Raw genomic sequence first — 16,526 nt, forward strand, 5'->3', positions numbered from 1 at the left:
ATTGCCGCGAAAACTTTTCGCCCGATTTTGCGGATAATTGAATACCCTAGAATATCTGGAATCTGATTGGTTGCTATTGGCAACATCCCATCTGAAACCCTTACCGGGTGCGCACGCAAGTTTTTTTTTTTCATCTAAGTGTGTGGGGGGGGGGGGGGGGGGACATTTTTTTATGTCATGGGGGGGGCGCATTTTTAAATCTCGCACTGGGAGCCAAATTGGCTAGAAACAGCCCTAGTACTGGCTATAACCATCTGTTCCGCCACACCGTCACCACGTGCTCATCCGGGGGTATATGTCAGTCTACTCTGTGTTACGTGTTTGAAGAAATAACCTCTCCTACAGGCATGCGCATACATGTGGGACGCGCAAGAAGAGAGGGCTGACCGCCATGGCAGTGCGCGCTCACCGTTCCCAGCTGGAGCGCCCGCTTGATGCGCTCTTTGTCGGCCACCGGGCACCAGATCTCGGCGATGACGCACTGCTGGGTGACGTCGATGTTGCACAGGTTCAGCACGTGGTAGACCGACTTCATTTTCGTCACCTTCACCACCCAGTTTGACAGACTCTGAGCCGCCTCCAGCAGGACGCGCTGTCGGTGGGACTCGGTTTGGGTGATGACCTGGAAGGAGAAGGGGTCTGGCAATGAGAACAGGAGGAACCCGGCATTATACTGTAGCTCATTCCCACAAGACAGCAGGGAGACTAAACATAAAATATTACATATAACATTTAATCCCCGGAGTTTCTACGTCAGGCCTACTGAGCCTTTACCCAGCCGGCAGGTGTGAGTGACTCCCCCCCGCTCACCGCATTCATGTCTTCGATCCTGGTGTTCACATCAGCGACCATGTCCCGACGTTCAGTCGCCGACTCAGGGCACGGGTAGACGGTCGCTTTAAAACTGCAAAACAAACCAAATTGTTGACAATGGCAGGAGATTAGGTGCAGTAATATCACCGGCGACTATTATCACTTCCAAAGGCTAAATACACTTACGGGCCAAGATAAGTTGCTCTAGAAATTTGGGTCCTTCAGGGTGGTTTTATTACCACCAGCTCCGGCATTGGGTGTAGGCCATGCCCATTACTCCAACGGTTCTTCATTCACCTCCACCAAATGTACTAACCAGACTGACTGCAACTTCTTCCCGTGGGGCAATATCATTTTGGTATCGCTTTCTGACCCCTTCCTGACCTACTAGACAAATCACCTGACCCGTTACTCTGGGGAACAGATCTGCAACGTACCTGTACTCCCAAGCAGTGGTCATCATCTCACCTATCCTCCTTTTCCCTGTCCAAATGTACCAACCATGCTGAAATGCACATTGAACTTTTGACTAGACTCTACCTGACTCCCTATAAACTCCAAGTGATGTGGCCCTCCTGTTCCAAACTTGGGTCAATCCGAGTTGATCGCTCGCTAGCAACTTTTTGCTGGCTTGCGATCAGATAGTCGCCACCTATGGGGGAGTGTATTTTTGCTTTGCAAGTGTGCGATCGCACGTGTTGCCGAGCGTCCCGAAAAAGTTTTGTGCAGTTTCTGAGTAGCTCAGAACTTACTCAGCCCTTGCGATCATTTCAGCGTGTCTGGTCCGGATTTGACGTCAGACACCCTCCCCGCAAAAGCTTGGACACGCCTGTGTTTTTCCAACCACTCCCTGAAAACGGTCAGTTGACACCCGGAAACGCCTTCCTCCTGTCAATCTCCTTGCGATCGGCCGTGCGAATGGATTCTTGGTTAAATCCATCGCTGTGCAACGACCCGCTTTGTAGCCGTGCGACGCGCCTGCGCATTGCGGTGCATATGCATGCGCAGTTTTGCAGAGTTATGACCTGATCGCAGCGCAGCAAAAAGTTGCTAGCGAGCGATCAACTCAGAATGACCCACTTGGTTGATGCATGTGCCAACTGGGAGGTACCATTTTCCATAGTTTTGGGGAATGCAGCATTCTACGTCCCTTTTGGATGGAGGTGTTTGGTCTTATAAAAAGACGTGCTTGACCTTACCCTCATTCCAAAACCTACCTTAGCCATACTCCATTGGTTCCCGCTAGCTGTCCGTAAGTCTGCCTGCTACATTCTTGGACACAGCTTAATCTCAGCCAGAGCTACTATTGCTCAATACTGGAAGCCCCCCTTCCCCCTCTATTTGCTAAGGTTTTCTATAAGACTCTTTCCATTTTCCATTCTACTACCCTTGTGTTCTGTAAACCAAACCACCCCCCCCCCCCCCACCTCCCATTGTTTATATATACATCGGGGGGGGAAAGCTAAATACAACATCTTACTTTTTATTTTGCAATATACAGGGAAAGAGATACTGTACATGGTCATTATTAATACCACCTTTAGACCCCAGCAATAAACCATGGGTCCACCTGTGATGTACGGGAGCCACCACTAGATGCCGCCACCGGGCCACACACTTACTTACCCCTCACATATTTTCTTTATCTTCTGCTTGAGCTGGTCGCCCTGGTAGAATATGATGAATACGTCCTTCTTCACCTCCTCTTTCTAGGGACGCGGTGGAAGAAAGTAAAGGAAATAGATCAGGGGGGCTGGCAGCCATGTTTCAGTCATTTCAAACATTGACAATGTGTTTGGATTTGCATTAATAAACTCGATGGAAAAAGAATTTTGGAAGCATCTGATTTTCTCTGACGTCCTAGTGGATGCTGGGAACTCCGTAAGGACCATGGGGAATAGACGGGCTCCGCAGGAGACTGGGCACTCTTAAAAGAAAGATTAGGTACTATATCTGGTGTGCACTGGCTCCTCCCTCTATGCCCCTCCTCCAGACCTCAGTTAGAATTTGTGCCCGGCCAGAGCTGGATGCACCTAGTGGGCTCTCCTGAGCTCACTAGAAAAGAAAGTATTTGTTAGGTTTTTTATTTTCAGTGAGATCTGCTGGCAACAGACTCACTGCTACGAGGGACTGAGGGGAGAGAAGCAAACCTACCTGCTTGCAGCTAGCTTGGGCTTCTAGGCTACTGGACACCATTAGCTCCAGAGGGATCGAACACAGGGCCCGACCTCGATCGTCCGTTCCCGGAGCCGCGCCGCCGTCCCCCTTGCAGAGCCAGAAGACGGAAGATAAAGATGAAAAACGGCAGCTGAAGACTGCTGTCTTCATTAAGGTAGCGCACAGCACTGCAGCTGTGCGCCATTGCTCCCATAGCACACCACACACTCCGGTCACTGTTGGGTGCAGGGCGCCGGGGGGGTGGGGGGGGGCGCCCTGGGCAGCAATTAGTTTACCTTTTGGCACAAATAGCACATAATACAGTGTATAACACTGTATATGTGCAAAAAAAACCGCCATTAACATTATAAAAAGCGGGAGAAGCCCGCCGCTGAGGGGGCGGGGCTATCTTCCTCAGCAGAGCCAGCGCCTTTTTCTCTTCACAGCTCCGCTGGAAGGACGCTCCCCAGGCTCTCCCCTGCAGTATACAGTACAACAAGGCTAAAAAAGAGAGGGGGGGGCACATAAATTTAGGCGCAAATTGGTGTTAATAAGCAGCTATTGGGAAAAATCACTCAGTATAGTGAAAATCCCTGTGTTATATAGCGCTGTGGTGTGTGCTGGCATACTCTCTCTCTGTCTCCCCAAAGGACTTTGTGGGGTCCTGTCATCAGTCAGAGCATTCCCTGTGTGTGTGCAGTGTGTCGGTACGGCTTCGTCGACATGTTTGATGTGGAGGGCTACGTGGAGGCGGAGCAGGAGCCGATAAGTGTGATGTCGCCCCCTACGGGGCCGACACCGGAGTGGATGGATATGTGGAAGGTATTAACCGACAGTGTCAACTCTTTACATAAAAGGTTTGATGACGTAACAGCCTTGGGACAGCCGGCATCTCAGCCCGCGCCTGCCCTGGCGTCTCAGAGGCCATCAGGGGCTCAAAAACGCCCGCTAGCTCAGATGGCAGACACAGATGTCGACACGGAGTCTGACTCCAGTGTAGACGAGGATGAGACAAATGTACAGTCCACAAGGGCCATCCGATGCATGATTACGGCAATGAAAAATGTGTTGCACATTTCTGACATTAACCCGGTTACCACTAAAAAGGGTATTATGTTTGGGGAGAAAAAGCAGCCAGTGACTTTTTCCCCATCTGATGAATTAAATGAATTGTGTGAAGAAGCGTGGTGTTCACCTGATAAGAAACTAGCGATTTCTAAGAGGTTACTGATGGCGTACCCTTTCCCGCCAATGGATAGGTTACGCTGGGAGACATCCCCTAGGGTGGACAAGGCGCTCACACGATTATCTAAAAGGGTGGCACTGCCGTCTCAGGATACGGCCACCCTAAAGGAGCCTGCAGATAGAAAGCAGGAGGCTATCCTGAAGTCTGTATATACACACTCAGGTACTATACTGAGACCTGCTATTGCTTCAGCATGGATGTGTAGTGCTGCAGCCGCATGGTCTGATACCCTGTCAGACAACATTGATACCCTCGACAGGAATGCTATTTTGCTAACCATAGAGCATATAAAGGACGTTGTCTTGTATATGAGGGATGCACAGAGGGACATTTGCCGGCTGGCATCTAGAATTAATGCAATGTCCATTTCTGCCAGGAGAGTATTATGGACTCGGCAGTGGACAAGTGATGCTGATTCTAAAAGGCACATGGAGGTTTTGCCTTATAAGGGTGAGGAATTGTTTGGGGACGGTCTCTCGGACCTCGTATCCACAGCAACAGCTGGGAAGTCGACTTTTTTACCTCAGGTTTCCTCACAGCCTAAGAAAGCACCGTATTATCAAGTACAGTCCTTTCGGCCTCAGAAAGGCAAGCGGGTCAGAGGCGCATCCTTTCTGCCCAGAGGCAGGGGTAGAGGGAAAAAGCTGCACCAGACAGCCAGTTCCCAGGAACAAACATCCTCCCCTGCTTCCACTAAGTCCACCGCATGAATCTGGGGCTCCACAGGTGGAGCCAGGTGCGGTGGGGGCGCGTCTCCGGAACTTCAGCGACCAGTGGGTTCGCTCACAGGTGGATCTCTGGGTTCTACAAGTGGTATCTCAGGGATACATGCTGGAGTTCGAGGCGACTCCCCCTCGCCGTTACCTCAAATCAGCCTTGCCAGCGGCTCCCAGGGAAAGGGAGGTAGTACTGGCGGCTATTCACAAGCTGTACCTTCAGCAGGTGATAATCAAGGTTCCCCTCCTTCAACAGGGACGGGGTTACTATTCCACAATGTTTGTGGTACCGAAACCAGACGGTTCGGTGAGACCCATTCTAAATTTAAAATCCTTGAACACTTATGTAAGGAAGTTCAAGTTCAAAATGGAATCGCTCAGGGCGGTTATTGCAAGCCTGGAAGAGGGGGATTTTATGGTGTCGCTGGACATCAAGGACGCTTATCTGCATGTCCCCATTTACCCACCTCACCAGGAGTACCTCAGGTTTGTGGTACAGGACTGTCATTACCAATTCCAGACGTTGCCGTTTGGTCTGTCCACGGCACCGAGGGTATTTACCAAGGTAATGGCCGAAATGATGATACTCCTTCGGAAGAAGGGAGTTATAATTATCCCGTACTTGGACGATCTCCTTATAAAGGCGAGGTCCAAGGAGCAGTTGTTAGTCAACGTAGCACTATCTCGGGAAGTGCTGCAACAGCACGGCTGGATTCTGAATATCCCAAAGTCGCAGCTGATTCCTGCGACGCGTCTGCGAAGCAATTCCCTTCGGCAGGTTCCATGCAAGGATCTTACAGTGGGATCTGTTAGACAAGTGGTCCGGATCGCATCTTCAGATGCATCGGCTGATCACCCTGTCCCCGAGGGCCAGGGTGTCTCTGCTGTGGTGGCTGCAGAGTGCTCATCTTCTCGAGGGCCACAGATTCAGCATACAGGACTGTGTCCTGGTGACCACGGATGCAAGCCTCCGAGGTTGGGGGGCAGTCACTCAGGGAAGGAACTTCCAAGGACAGTGGTCAAGTCAGGAGACTTCCCTTCACATAAATATTCTGGAGCTAAGGACCATTTACAACGCCCTGAGTCAAGCAGAACCCCTGCTTCAAAACCAACCGGTGCTGATTCAGTCAGACAACATCACGGCGGTCGCCCATGTAAACCGACAGGGCGGCACAAGAAGCAGGATGGCGATGGCAGAAGCCACAAGGATTCTTCGATGGGCGGAGAATCACGTGCTAGCACTGTCAGCAGTGTTCATTCCGGGAGTGGACAACTGGGAAGCAGACTTCCTCAGCAGGCACGACCTCCACCCGGGAGAGTGGAGACTTCATCCAGAAGTCTTCACGCTGATTGTAAATCGTTGGGAACGGCCACAGGTAGACATGATGGCGTCCCGTCTCAATAAAAAGCTAAAAAAATATTGCGCCAGATCAAGAGACCCTCAGGCGATAGCTGTGGACGCACTAGTGACACCGTGGGTGTACCAGTCGGTTTATGTGTTCCCTCCTCTTCCTCTCATACCCAAGGTACTGAGGATTGTAAGAAAGAGAGGAGTAAGAACTATACTCATCGTTCCGGATTGGCCAAGAAGAACTTGGTACCCAGAACTACAAGAAATGATCTCAGAGGACCCATGGCCTCTGCCTCTCAGACAGGACCTGTTACAGCAGGGGCCCTGTCTGTTCCAAGACTTACCACGGCTGCGTTTGACGGCATGGCGGTTGAACGCCGGATCCTAACGGAAAAGGGCATTCCAGATGAAGTGATTCCTACGCTGATAAAGGCTAGGAAAGACGTGACAGCACAACATTATCACCGTATATGGCGAAAATATGTTGCTTGGTGTGAGGCCAGGAAGGCCCCTACAGAAGAATTCCAGCTGGGTCGATTCCTGCACTTCCTACAGTCAGGAGTGACTATGGGCCTAAAATTAGGATCCATAAAGGTCCAGATTTCGGCCCTATCTATTTTCTTTCAAAAAGAACTGGCTTCACTGCCTGAAGTTCAGACGTTTGTTAAGGGAGTGCTGCATATTAAGCCCCCTTTTGTGCCTCCAGTGGCACCTTGGGATCTTAACGTTGTGTTGGATTTCCTGAAATCCCACTGGTTTGAGCCACTTAAGACCGTGGAGCTAAAATACCTCACGTGGAAAGTGGTCATGCTATTGGCCTTAACTTCGGCTAGGCGGGTGTCAGAATTGCCGGCTTTGTCGTGTAAAAGCCCTTATCTGATCTTCCATATGGACAGGGCAGAATTGAGGACTCGTCCCCAATTTCTCCCTAAGGTGGTGTCAGCGTTTCATTTGAACCAACCTATTGTGGTGCCTGCGGCTACTAGGGACTTGGAGGACTCCAAGTTACTAGATGTAGTCAGGGCTTTGAAAATATATGTAGCCAGGACGGCTGGAGTCAGGAAAACTGACTCGCTGTTTATCCTGCATGCGCCCAACAAGCTGGGTGCTCCTGCTTTAAAGCAAACTATTGCGCGCTGGATCTGTAGCACGATTCAGCAAGCTCATTCTGCGGCAGGATTGCCGCATCCTAAATCAGTAAAAGCCCATTCCACAGGGAAGGTGGGCTCTTCTTGGGCGGCTGCCCGAGGGGTCTCGGCTTTACAGCTTTGCCGAGCTGCTACTTGGTCGGGTTCAAACACATTTGCTAAGTTCTACAAGTTTGATACCCTGGCTGAGGAGGACCTTGCCTTTGCTCATTCGGTGCTGCAGAGTCGTCCGCACTCTCCCGCCCGTTTGGGAGCTTTGGTATAATCCCCATGGTCCTTACGGAGTTCCCAGCATCCACTAGGACGTCAGAGAAAATAAGAATTTACTCACCGGTAATTCTATTTCTCGTAGTCCGTAGTGGATGCTGGGCGCCCGTCCCAAGTGCGGACTCTCTGCAATACATGTATATAGTTATTGCTTAACTAAAGGGTTATTGTTATGAGCCATCTGTTACTGAGGCTCAGTTGTTATCATACTGTTAACTGGGTATGGTTATCACAAGTTGTACAGTGTGATTGGTGTGGCTGGTATGAGTCTTACCCTGGATTCCAAATCCTTTCCTGGTAATGTCAGCTCTTCCGGGCACAGTTTCCCTAACTGAGGTCTGGAGGAGAGGCGTAGAGGGAGGAGCCAGTGCACACCAGATATAGTACCTAATCTTTCTTTTAAGAGTGCCCAGTCTCCTGCGGAGCCCGTCTTTTCCCCATGGTCCTTACGGAGTTCCCAGCATCCACTACGGACTACGAGAAATAGAATTACCGGTGAGTAAATTCTTATTTTTACCCGTCCGGGATTCTGCACATAAAACTGTCAGACGTATTCGTGCTTATTGTGGCATTCTGGGAACGGCTGACGCCATTTCACAATAGTTTTTTTACTTGACAACTGTAATTATTTACTGCCTGCCACCAATTGTAATGAAACATAACTTGGGTACAATGGAAATGCATACAACTCTATGGCTGGTGTGACACCGTTATGTGTATGAAGTAATTTTTACTGTTTGCTACTGTTTTCCTACAGAAGCGTCAGTAAATTTACTGGCAGATGGCAGTCATGATTCAGAAGTCTCTGATCGTGTTATAGTGTAGATCTGCAAAACTGGCTTGAGCTGCTGAGGCAGAGGAGCCCATTATAAATCAATGCCCCTATAACACAGAGCTCCCATATGGATTGGGGGCTTGTGCTGCTCTGGGCCCTCGGGTTAGGGCCGTCTGGGTCGCACGCAGGTCCAAATGCGGACAATCTGGAACGCTAATGCGACTGTACCACATTTTCCATGGGCCAGAGTAATTGCATTGAGTGCATGACTCAGGGTCAGACCCTTGGCGTGGGCCTAGGTGGTTTAATGGATGATCCAACCATGACCGGGCCTTATATGGCCGATCATAAGTTCTCTCCTGACAGACGGAGACAAGACACGTGAGAACTAGACTGTTCCTTACAGTGACCGGGTCCTCCAGCGTGGTGTCCAGCTCACTATACTTCACGTAGATATTCCCCCGGCAGACCCTCCACAGCAGCCTCTCGAATGAGGCCATGCGCTCTCTCCCGATCACCCCAGCGGTGTACCTGCACGGAGAAAGGGAGGATTATGGGAGAAGACAATGACAGCAGAGATAGAGAGACAGAGTCATAATTTCCCAGGATAATAGTGACACCGAACTGCAGTGAATTCATGGACTCAGCAGCGGCATCAGTACTCAAACAGGATTCAAAACACTATGGGGGAGATTTAGCAAATCTTAGAGAGAGATAAAGTGGATAAAGTACCAGCCAATCAGCTCCTAACTGCCATGTTACAGGCTGTATTTGAAAAATGACAGTTAGGAGCTGGTTGGTTGCTAAGAGCAACTTCACCACTTTATGTATCCGGTCCCGGAGCTACGATAATATACACACATTCTGTCTCTCCACACAGCTTCCGATGTTGCTGCAGCAAAGGCTAAATGGGTACGGGTCGTTGGGTCGACACAACTTAGGTCAACAGTCATTAGGTCGACCACTATTGGTCGACATGCATTAGTCGACAGGGTCACTAGGTCGACAGGGTCATTAGGTTAACAGGTAAAAGGGTCGACATGAGTTTTTTTACTTTTTTGGGTGTCGTTTTCTTCATAAAGTGATGGGGAACCCCAATTAGGGCACCGTGTCCCCTCGCATGGCTTCGGGCAAGGTGCCTCTCTGCACTCGGCATAGGTCACTATTCCCAATCGTAGTCCACGTGGATCGTAAAGTATGAAAAAGTCCAAAAATTGATTAAAAAAAAACTCATGTCGACCTTTTGACCTGTCAACCTAGTACATGTCGACTAATAGTGGTCGACCTAATGACTGTCGATCTAAGTGGTGTCAACCTAATGACCGTATCTCGACTAAACGATGTTTTGTGTCCAATGTTACGAACATCGGCAGTAGCGATGTTTTCTTTCGATGTCCCATACCTAGTTGTTGCTCAATGAATACTGCCTTATTTTTAGAGCTTGTGTTCCTATCCTGACGGTCGCACAAGCTGCTGAGACCACAGCTCAGGCTCAGGAGTATATTTACTAACGATCGATTTAAAATCGATCTAAAATTGGCCAACATCGGCAGGGTGTTCCAGGGACAGAATTCCATATTTATAAAAAGTCGGTTTTTGGTCGAGTTTACAAAACAGCTGTTAGTAAATATGGAATTTTGGCCCTGGAACACCCTGCCGATGTTGGCCGATGTTGATCGATTTTACAAATCTGCTGTTAGTAAACCTCCGATCTGCATTGAACACATCAGAGAGACATCCATGTTTTCCCGTTGTTTGATGTTATCTAGTTTTTCGGGGGGGGGGGGGGCGATTTTTACCTTTAGTAAATCTCCGATGCAAAATCGACCAAAATTTGGTGGAAAACACAAAATCAACCTTTAATATAAATATACCCCTGAAAGTGTCACAGGACCAATAACCAGAGCCTGTGTGAGCGTGAGAAGATTTATAACAGACGCTTTAGGTGTCGCCGTCACTGTTGTCACCACACTCCGCGCACCCACGTAACTACCCATGAGGAACTTACCCCAACTTGCCCGCAGCCGCGGCGGAGGGCACCGTCCGGAGTTCCAGGAGACTGCTGGTATCTTCACTAAAGAAATCATCTGGGAGGTTTGCTTCAGCCTATAAATAATACAAACATCCCACGTACAGGATCAGAGGCGTGATTATATATATGACAGTCAGGATATCATATATAGGAAGAGGATGCGCTGACCTGCCGGTACTATTCCCAAAGCTACAGTGCCAGGGGCCATCAAAGTCTCCTCCCTCTCATTTACATACAGTGCCAGGGGCCATCAAAGTCTCCTCCCTCTCATTTACATACAGTGCCAGGGGCCATCAAAGTCTCCTCCCTCTCATTTACATACAGTGCCAGGGGCCATCAAATACTCTTTCCCTCTCATTTACATACAGTGCCAGGGGCCATCAAAGTCTCCTCCCTCTCATTTACATACAGTGCCAGGGGCCATCAAAGTCTCCTCCCTCTCATTTACATACAGTGCCAGGGGCCATCAAAGTCTCCTCCCTCTCATTTACATACAGTGCCAGGGGCCATCAAAGTCTCCTCCCTCTCACTTACATACAGTGCCAGGGGCAATCAAAGTCTCCTCCCTCTTATTTACATACAGTGCCAGGGGCCATCAAAGTCTCCTCCCTCTCATTTACATACAGTGCCAGGGGCCATAAAGTCTCCTTCCTCTCATTTACATACAGTGCCAGGGGCCATCAAAGTCTCCTCCCTCTCATTTACATACAGTGCCAGGGGCCATAAAGTCTCCTCCCTCTCATTTACATACAGTGCCAGGGGCCATAAAGTCTCCTTCCTCTCATTTACATACAGTGCCAGGGGCCATAAAGTCTGCTCCATCTGTCTCTCCCTCTCATTTACATACACGGCCAGGGGCCATCAAAGTCTCCTCCCCCTCATTTATATACAACGCCATGGGCCATCAAAGTCTGCTTGATCTGTCTCCGCACTCTCATTTACATACAGTGCCAGGGGCCATCTGTTTGCTTCCACTACTGGAATACCTGCTGAATGAGTCTCCTCTCTCTCATTTACATACAGTGCCAGGGGCCATCTGTCTGCTTCCACTACTGGAATATCTGCAGAATTAGTCTCCTCCCTCTCATTTACATACAGTGCCAGGGGCCATCTGTTTGCTTCAACTACTGGAATACCTGCTGAATGAGTCTCCTCCCTCTCATTTACATACAGTGCCAGGGGCCATCTGTCTGCTTCCACTACTGGAATATCTGCAGAAAAAGTCTCCTCCCTCACATTTACATAAAGTGCCAGGGGCCATCTGTCTGCTTCTACTACTGGAATATCTGCTGAATGAGACTCCTCCCTCTCATTTACATACAGTGCCAGGGGCCAGCTTCCTTTTTACACTACTGCAAAGTCTCCTCGATCTGTCTCCTCCCTCTCATTTACATACAGTGCCAGGGGCCAGCTTCCTTTTTACACTACTGCAAAGTCTCCTCGATCTGTCTCCTCCCTCTCATTTACATATAGTGCCAGAGGCCATTTTCCTTTTGAAATCTTTGAAATTATTCGATCACAATCACTTTAGATCTGCAGCACATTGCCCTGATCTATACCATAACTGTATAATGACTTGTTCTGCAGAGCATCTCATCCATAGATACCAGGGTTACCCCCAAAACTAGACTTCGCTCATTACTTCCTCTGTACTCTGAGTGTATGCACCTTCTTGTAGGAACTTTGCCCTTCTGCCCATCCCACAAGGGTCTTCCTTTAGTTAGAGAATAAAAATAAATTTCTGATACCTCAAAAAAATCCTGAGTCTTCTTCAGGAGATGCTTCAGCTCCGTCAGCTCCAGGAAGTTTTGTTTCAGGGTCTGTTGGTTGTGGTTCACCTCCTGCAGTTCCCCTTCCAGCTTCTCCAGGACTGTCTGTCATGGGGGTAAGGAGATGGTTAGCGCCATCCACAGAGAGACCCCCAATACTGTGTCGCACTATACTCACATTCTCCGCTCCACCACAGCTCTGCATGACCCCAAACCCCGCCCCTGAGGAACACTTCAGCCCTAATTCAGTATGCAAAGAGAAGAGGTCGGCTCCTGAACTGAAGCCACACTGGGCCTGGCTCTAGAAGAGCTTTAAGGGCCGGAGGACAGGTGTTGCGGGGGCCCTTTGGGGTCAAGTACCTCTCTCTCTCTCTCTAGCACTCACCTCCAGGTCAATCATCTCTCGGGGGAGTGGGGTCTGCGGCGTCTTTTCAGGGATCCTGATGTTGATTTTATCATTTTGCATCTCACACTCCAAAAATCCTATACTCCAAAAGAGTCAGAAGCTGATGTCAGAAATAAATAATATAATCACATAATTCCAACAAGTCAAAGGCTCGATACAGATGTAATTCCTGCAATAATGACATAAACAAGCGGACAAGCTCTGTAGTCAGGGCCGGATTACGGGCCGCATGGCCTGGGGCTGAAAATGATCAAGGGCCTATTGCCAGAAGTGGAAGAGGTGTGGCCAGTGCAGTGTGGGTGCGGTCAGTGGGAGTGGCCAGTGGCATGTGGGCGTGTACAGTCTCTATAATCTCAGCCTCGTTATCTTTCCAAATACGTTAAAGTAGAAAATTTGCATAATTTTGTGAGATAAAATAGAAATACAGTTTTAATGCTTATGATTTATGGCTTATGATATATGTGACTGTATATTTAAAAAAATGGTTTCATTAAAATTGTAGTGAGGGTCTGTTCATTACATACTAAGAGCAGAGAACTGTGAATATTACTGGTAACTGTGTGTCACATGTAGAGAACACGTGTGTCTCCGGTACGTGTACAGAAAGACGCTCTGTACTCACGCAGAATCCGCTGCATCCCCTCGCAACGCCGCACCTCATTGACAAACCTGCGCTGGAAGTTGTTGATGGAGGCATTCAGCTGCAATAAACAGCAAAGAGTTAACTGTCAGGCGACGACGAAATTAGCAAAGAAATGCTCGCGTATATGCTCGGTATATTTATGAAAGGTCGATTGTCATCGATTTTACATCGATGTGTTTCTGGGGATAATACACACATATACTAACATATAACAAATAATTTGTTGGTACATGTGTGTTATGGCCCTTGGAACTCAATATTGGTTTAGATTGTTTCTTGTCGATTTAAAATCAATAAAAATGCAAGTTAATAAACAGTCTTCAGTAAATATACCCTAAGACTCTATTGTGTATTGCTGACATGAGTCTTCTTACGTCTGGAGAGGTGAAACAGAGCAGGTAAGCGTAGGCTTTGCACAATGAGCCTGTGTTCATGTAACTGCAACACATTTAGGTATAGACCCCTGATGAAGTCACTTGATGAAACGCGTAGGTGAGGAGTGTTGCTGTATTCTGTCATAGAAATACAGGGCATCGTGTTCTGCTTTGCGATATTACACTTAGTGCAAGATAAAAAGCATCACTTTATGGGAGTATCTGAATTGGACAATTATAACACGTAAGCTATTGTTTATTTTATACAATATATATATATATATATACAGGTTGAGTATCCCATATCCAAATATTCTGAAATACGGAATATTCCGAAATACGGACTTTTTTTGCGTGAGAGTGGGATAGTGAAACCTTTGTTTTTTGATGGCTCAATGTACACAAGCTTTGTTTAATACACAGTTATTAAAAATATTGTATTAAATTACCTTCCTGCTGTGTGTATAAGGTGAATATGCAACATAAATGAATTGTGTGACTGTACACACACTTTGTTTAATGCACAAAGTTACAAAAAATATTGGCTAAAATTACCTTCCTGCTGTGTGTATAAGGTGGATATGTAACATAAATGCATTCTGTGCTTATATTTAGTTCCCATCACCATGATATCTCATAATGGTATGCAATTATTCCAAAATACGGAAAAATCCCATATCCAAAATACCTCTGGTCCCAAGCATTTTGGATAAGGGATACTCAACCTGTATATATATATATATACAGAGAAAAGACGTGGCACTCACGGCAATCTGAAGAACTCACAAACTCATCATATGTTGAAGTAACGTTTCAGTGGACACCCCACTGTCGTCAGACTTTTATTATAATAAAAGTCTGACGACAGTGGGGTGTCCACTGAAACGTTACTTCAACATATGATGAGTTTCACGTCTTTTCTCTGTGTTATTACCTTGGTTTTACGGAGGCACCGGCATTATTTGTATGAAGCTTTAGGAGTGCCTTACCTTTCTACATATATATACAGGTTGAGTATTCCATATCCAAATATTCCGAAATACGGAATATTCCGAAATACGGACTTTTTTGAGTGAGAGTGAGATAGTGAAACCTTTGTTTTTTGATGGCTCGATGTACACAAACTTTGTTTAATACACAAAGTTATTAAAAATATTGTATTAAATGACCTTCAGGCTGTGTGTATAAGGTGTATATGGAACATAAATGAATTGTGTGAATGTACACACACTTTGTTTAATGCACAAAGTTATAAAAAATATTGGCTAAAATGACCTTCAGGCTGTGTGTATAAGGTGTATATGTAACATAAATGTATTCTGTGCTTAGACTTAGGTCCCATCACCATGATATCTCATTATGGTATGCAATTATTCCAAAATACGGAATAATCCCATATCCAAAATACCTCTGGTCCCAAGCATTTTGGATAAGGGACACTCAACCTGTAGATATATATATATATATATATATATATATATATATATACCCAGGGCCGGTTCCAGGGCTTCTGGCGCCCCGGGCGGCATTGGGGGGCGTGGCTTCATACAGGGGGCGTGGTCATTTACGCCCCCTGTACAGACTGGAATGATGCGCGGTGCGCGATGATGTCATCGTGCACCGCACATCAAAGGTCCTTTCAACGAAGAGAAACTAGACGCGTAGCGTCTAGTTCCCTTCGTGGAGAGGACCTTGGCCGTGCGGTGCGCGATGACGTCATCGCGCACCGCACAGTAAAGGACCTCTCCACGAAGGGAAACTAGACGCGTACGCGTCTAGTTTCCCTTCCCAGCGGCCAGCGGCAGCAGGGCGACAGCGGGGGCCGGGGGGCACACACTGCAGCAGCGGATCTTGCCCTGGTGCGGCGCCCTCCGGAAGGCGCCCTGCGCCCTCCGGAAGGCGGCGCCCCGGGCAAAAGTACTGCTTGCCCGTGGCAAGATCCGCTACTGTATATACCTATACTAGCAAGCCCATTTCTCTCTAGTTCTATGTTCTGGTGTAAATATCACACTTATCCCAGCTACAAGTGAGCTCTATCTTATTCAGAAGTGTCAACATATGAAATATGTTTTTTTATATGTGCGTCTTTTCCCAGCGAGATTTCAGAGCACATGTGCGTCCACCTCTAGATGCGCCAATTCCTTGTACTGATCACTGCTACCCCCACTCTCCACCCGATCCCACCAGCCAGTACATGGAATCATTCCATCAGCTACTTACATCCCTGAACTGGACCAGCCCCAGTTCCCCCAGCTCAGCGATGCAGCAGTACCCGGCCTCCACCTGTAGGATCAGCTGCGTCAGACACATCTCCTCGCTCCGGAACAGGGACCCCATCCTGGTAGCAGCCTGCAGCGCGGTCCCTCAGCTCAGACTGTAAAGGGAAAACAATAGTCACATTATAAAACCAAACAGGCGAAACGCGCCTGGTCAGAGGCATCAGTTTATGGGACATAGTTTTCATTTACCAAAACTCATCCCTAATACAAAGCTCCATTCTTCATGTAAGACTGGGTTGGATAAACCCCCGAAGCAGCCCAGGACTCTTATCTGTGACTGCTGCAGGCATAAAAGCCGATCCAGATCATCCACTGAGCAACCTAGGCTACCACATAAGGCCCAGATGGCAGCTAGAGGCCCAGATTACTCTGTAACATTTTTATGTCAGGTTTGTTTTTGGTTTTCTTGACACATGTAGGAGGGAAGGGGGATTAAATTGATACTTAGTGCATTATATGTGATTTCCAAACAATGTAATCGAAATGTTAAAACACAAATGTGCAACATATAATAAACTCTTATTTCCTCAAAAATGAGCCTAACCAAATC

At 47.8% G+C, this 16,526-nt stretch overlaps 1 protein-coding gene across 1 annotated transcript in view; it reads right to left on the reverse strand.

Annotated features, from left to right (window-relative positions):
* ATP6V0A4 (ATPase H+ transporting V0 subunit a4) overlaps positions 1-16,092 on the reverse strand; it is a 28,233-nt gene extending 12,141 nt beyond the window's left edge. Inside the window, exons 1-9 of the mRNA XM_063929247.1 lie at positions 15,918-16,092; positions 13,303-13,381; positions 12,660-12,757; positions 12,254-12,379; positions 10,482-10,579; positions 8,878-9,004; positions 2,440-2,522; positions 811-904; positions 410-622 (exon numbers count right to left, since the gene is read on the reverse strand). Coding sequence (XP_063785317.1) covers positions 410-622; positions 811-904; positions 2,440-2,522; positions 8,878-9,004; positions 10,482-10,579; positions 12,254-12,379; positions 12,660-12,757; positions 13,303-13,381; positions 15,918-16,034 — 1,035 coding nt within the window. The 5' untranslated portion in view covers positions 16,035-16,092. The remainder of the gene's footprint in view (positions 1-409; positions 623-810; positions 905-2,439; positions 2,523-8,877; positions 9,005-10,481; positions 10,580-12,253; positions 12,380-12,659; positions 12,758-13,302; positions 13,382-15,917) is intronic.
* Between the last annotated feature and the right edge of the window lie 434 nt (positions 16,093-16,526).

This window comes from Pseudophryne corroboree, chromosome 6 (assembly GCF_028390025.1).
Source record: "Pseudophryne corroboree isolate aPseCor3 chromosome 6, aPseCor3.hap2, whole genome shotgun sequence".
Taxonomy (NCBI): domain Eukaryota; kingdom Metazoa; phylum Chordata; class Amphibia; order Anura; family Myobatrachidae; genus Pseudophryne; species Pseudophryne corroboree.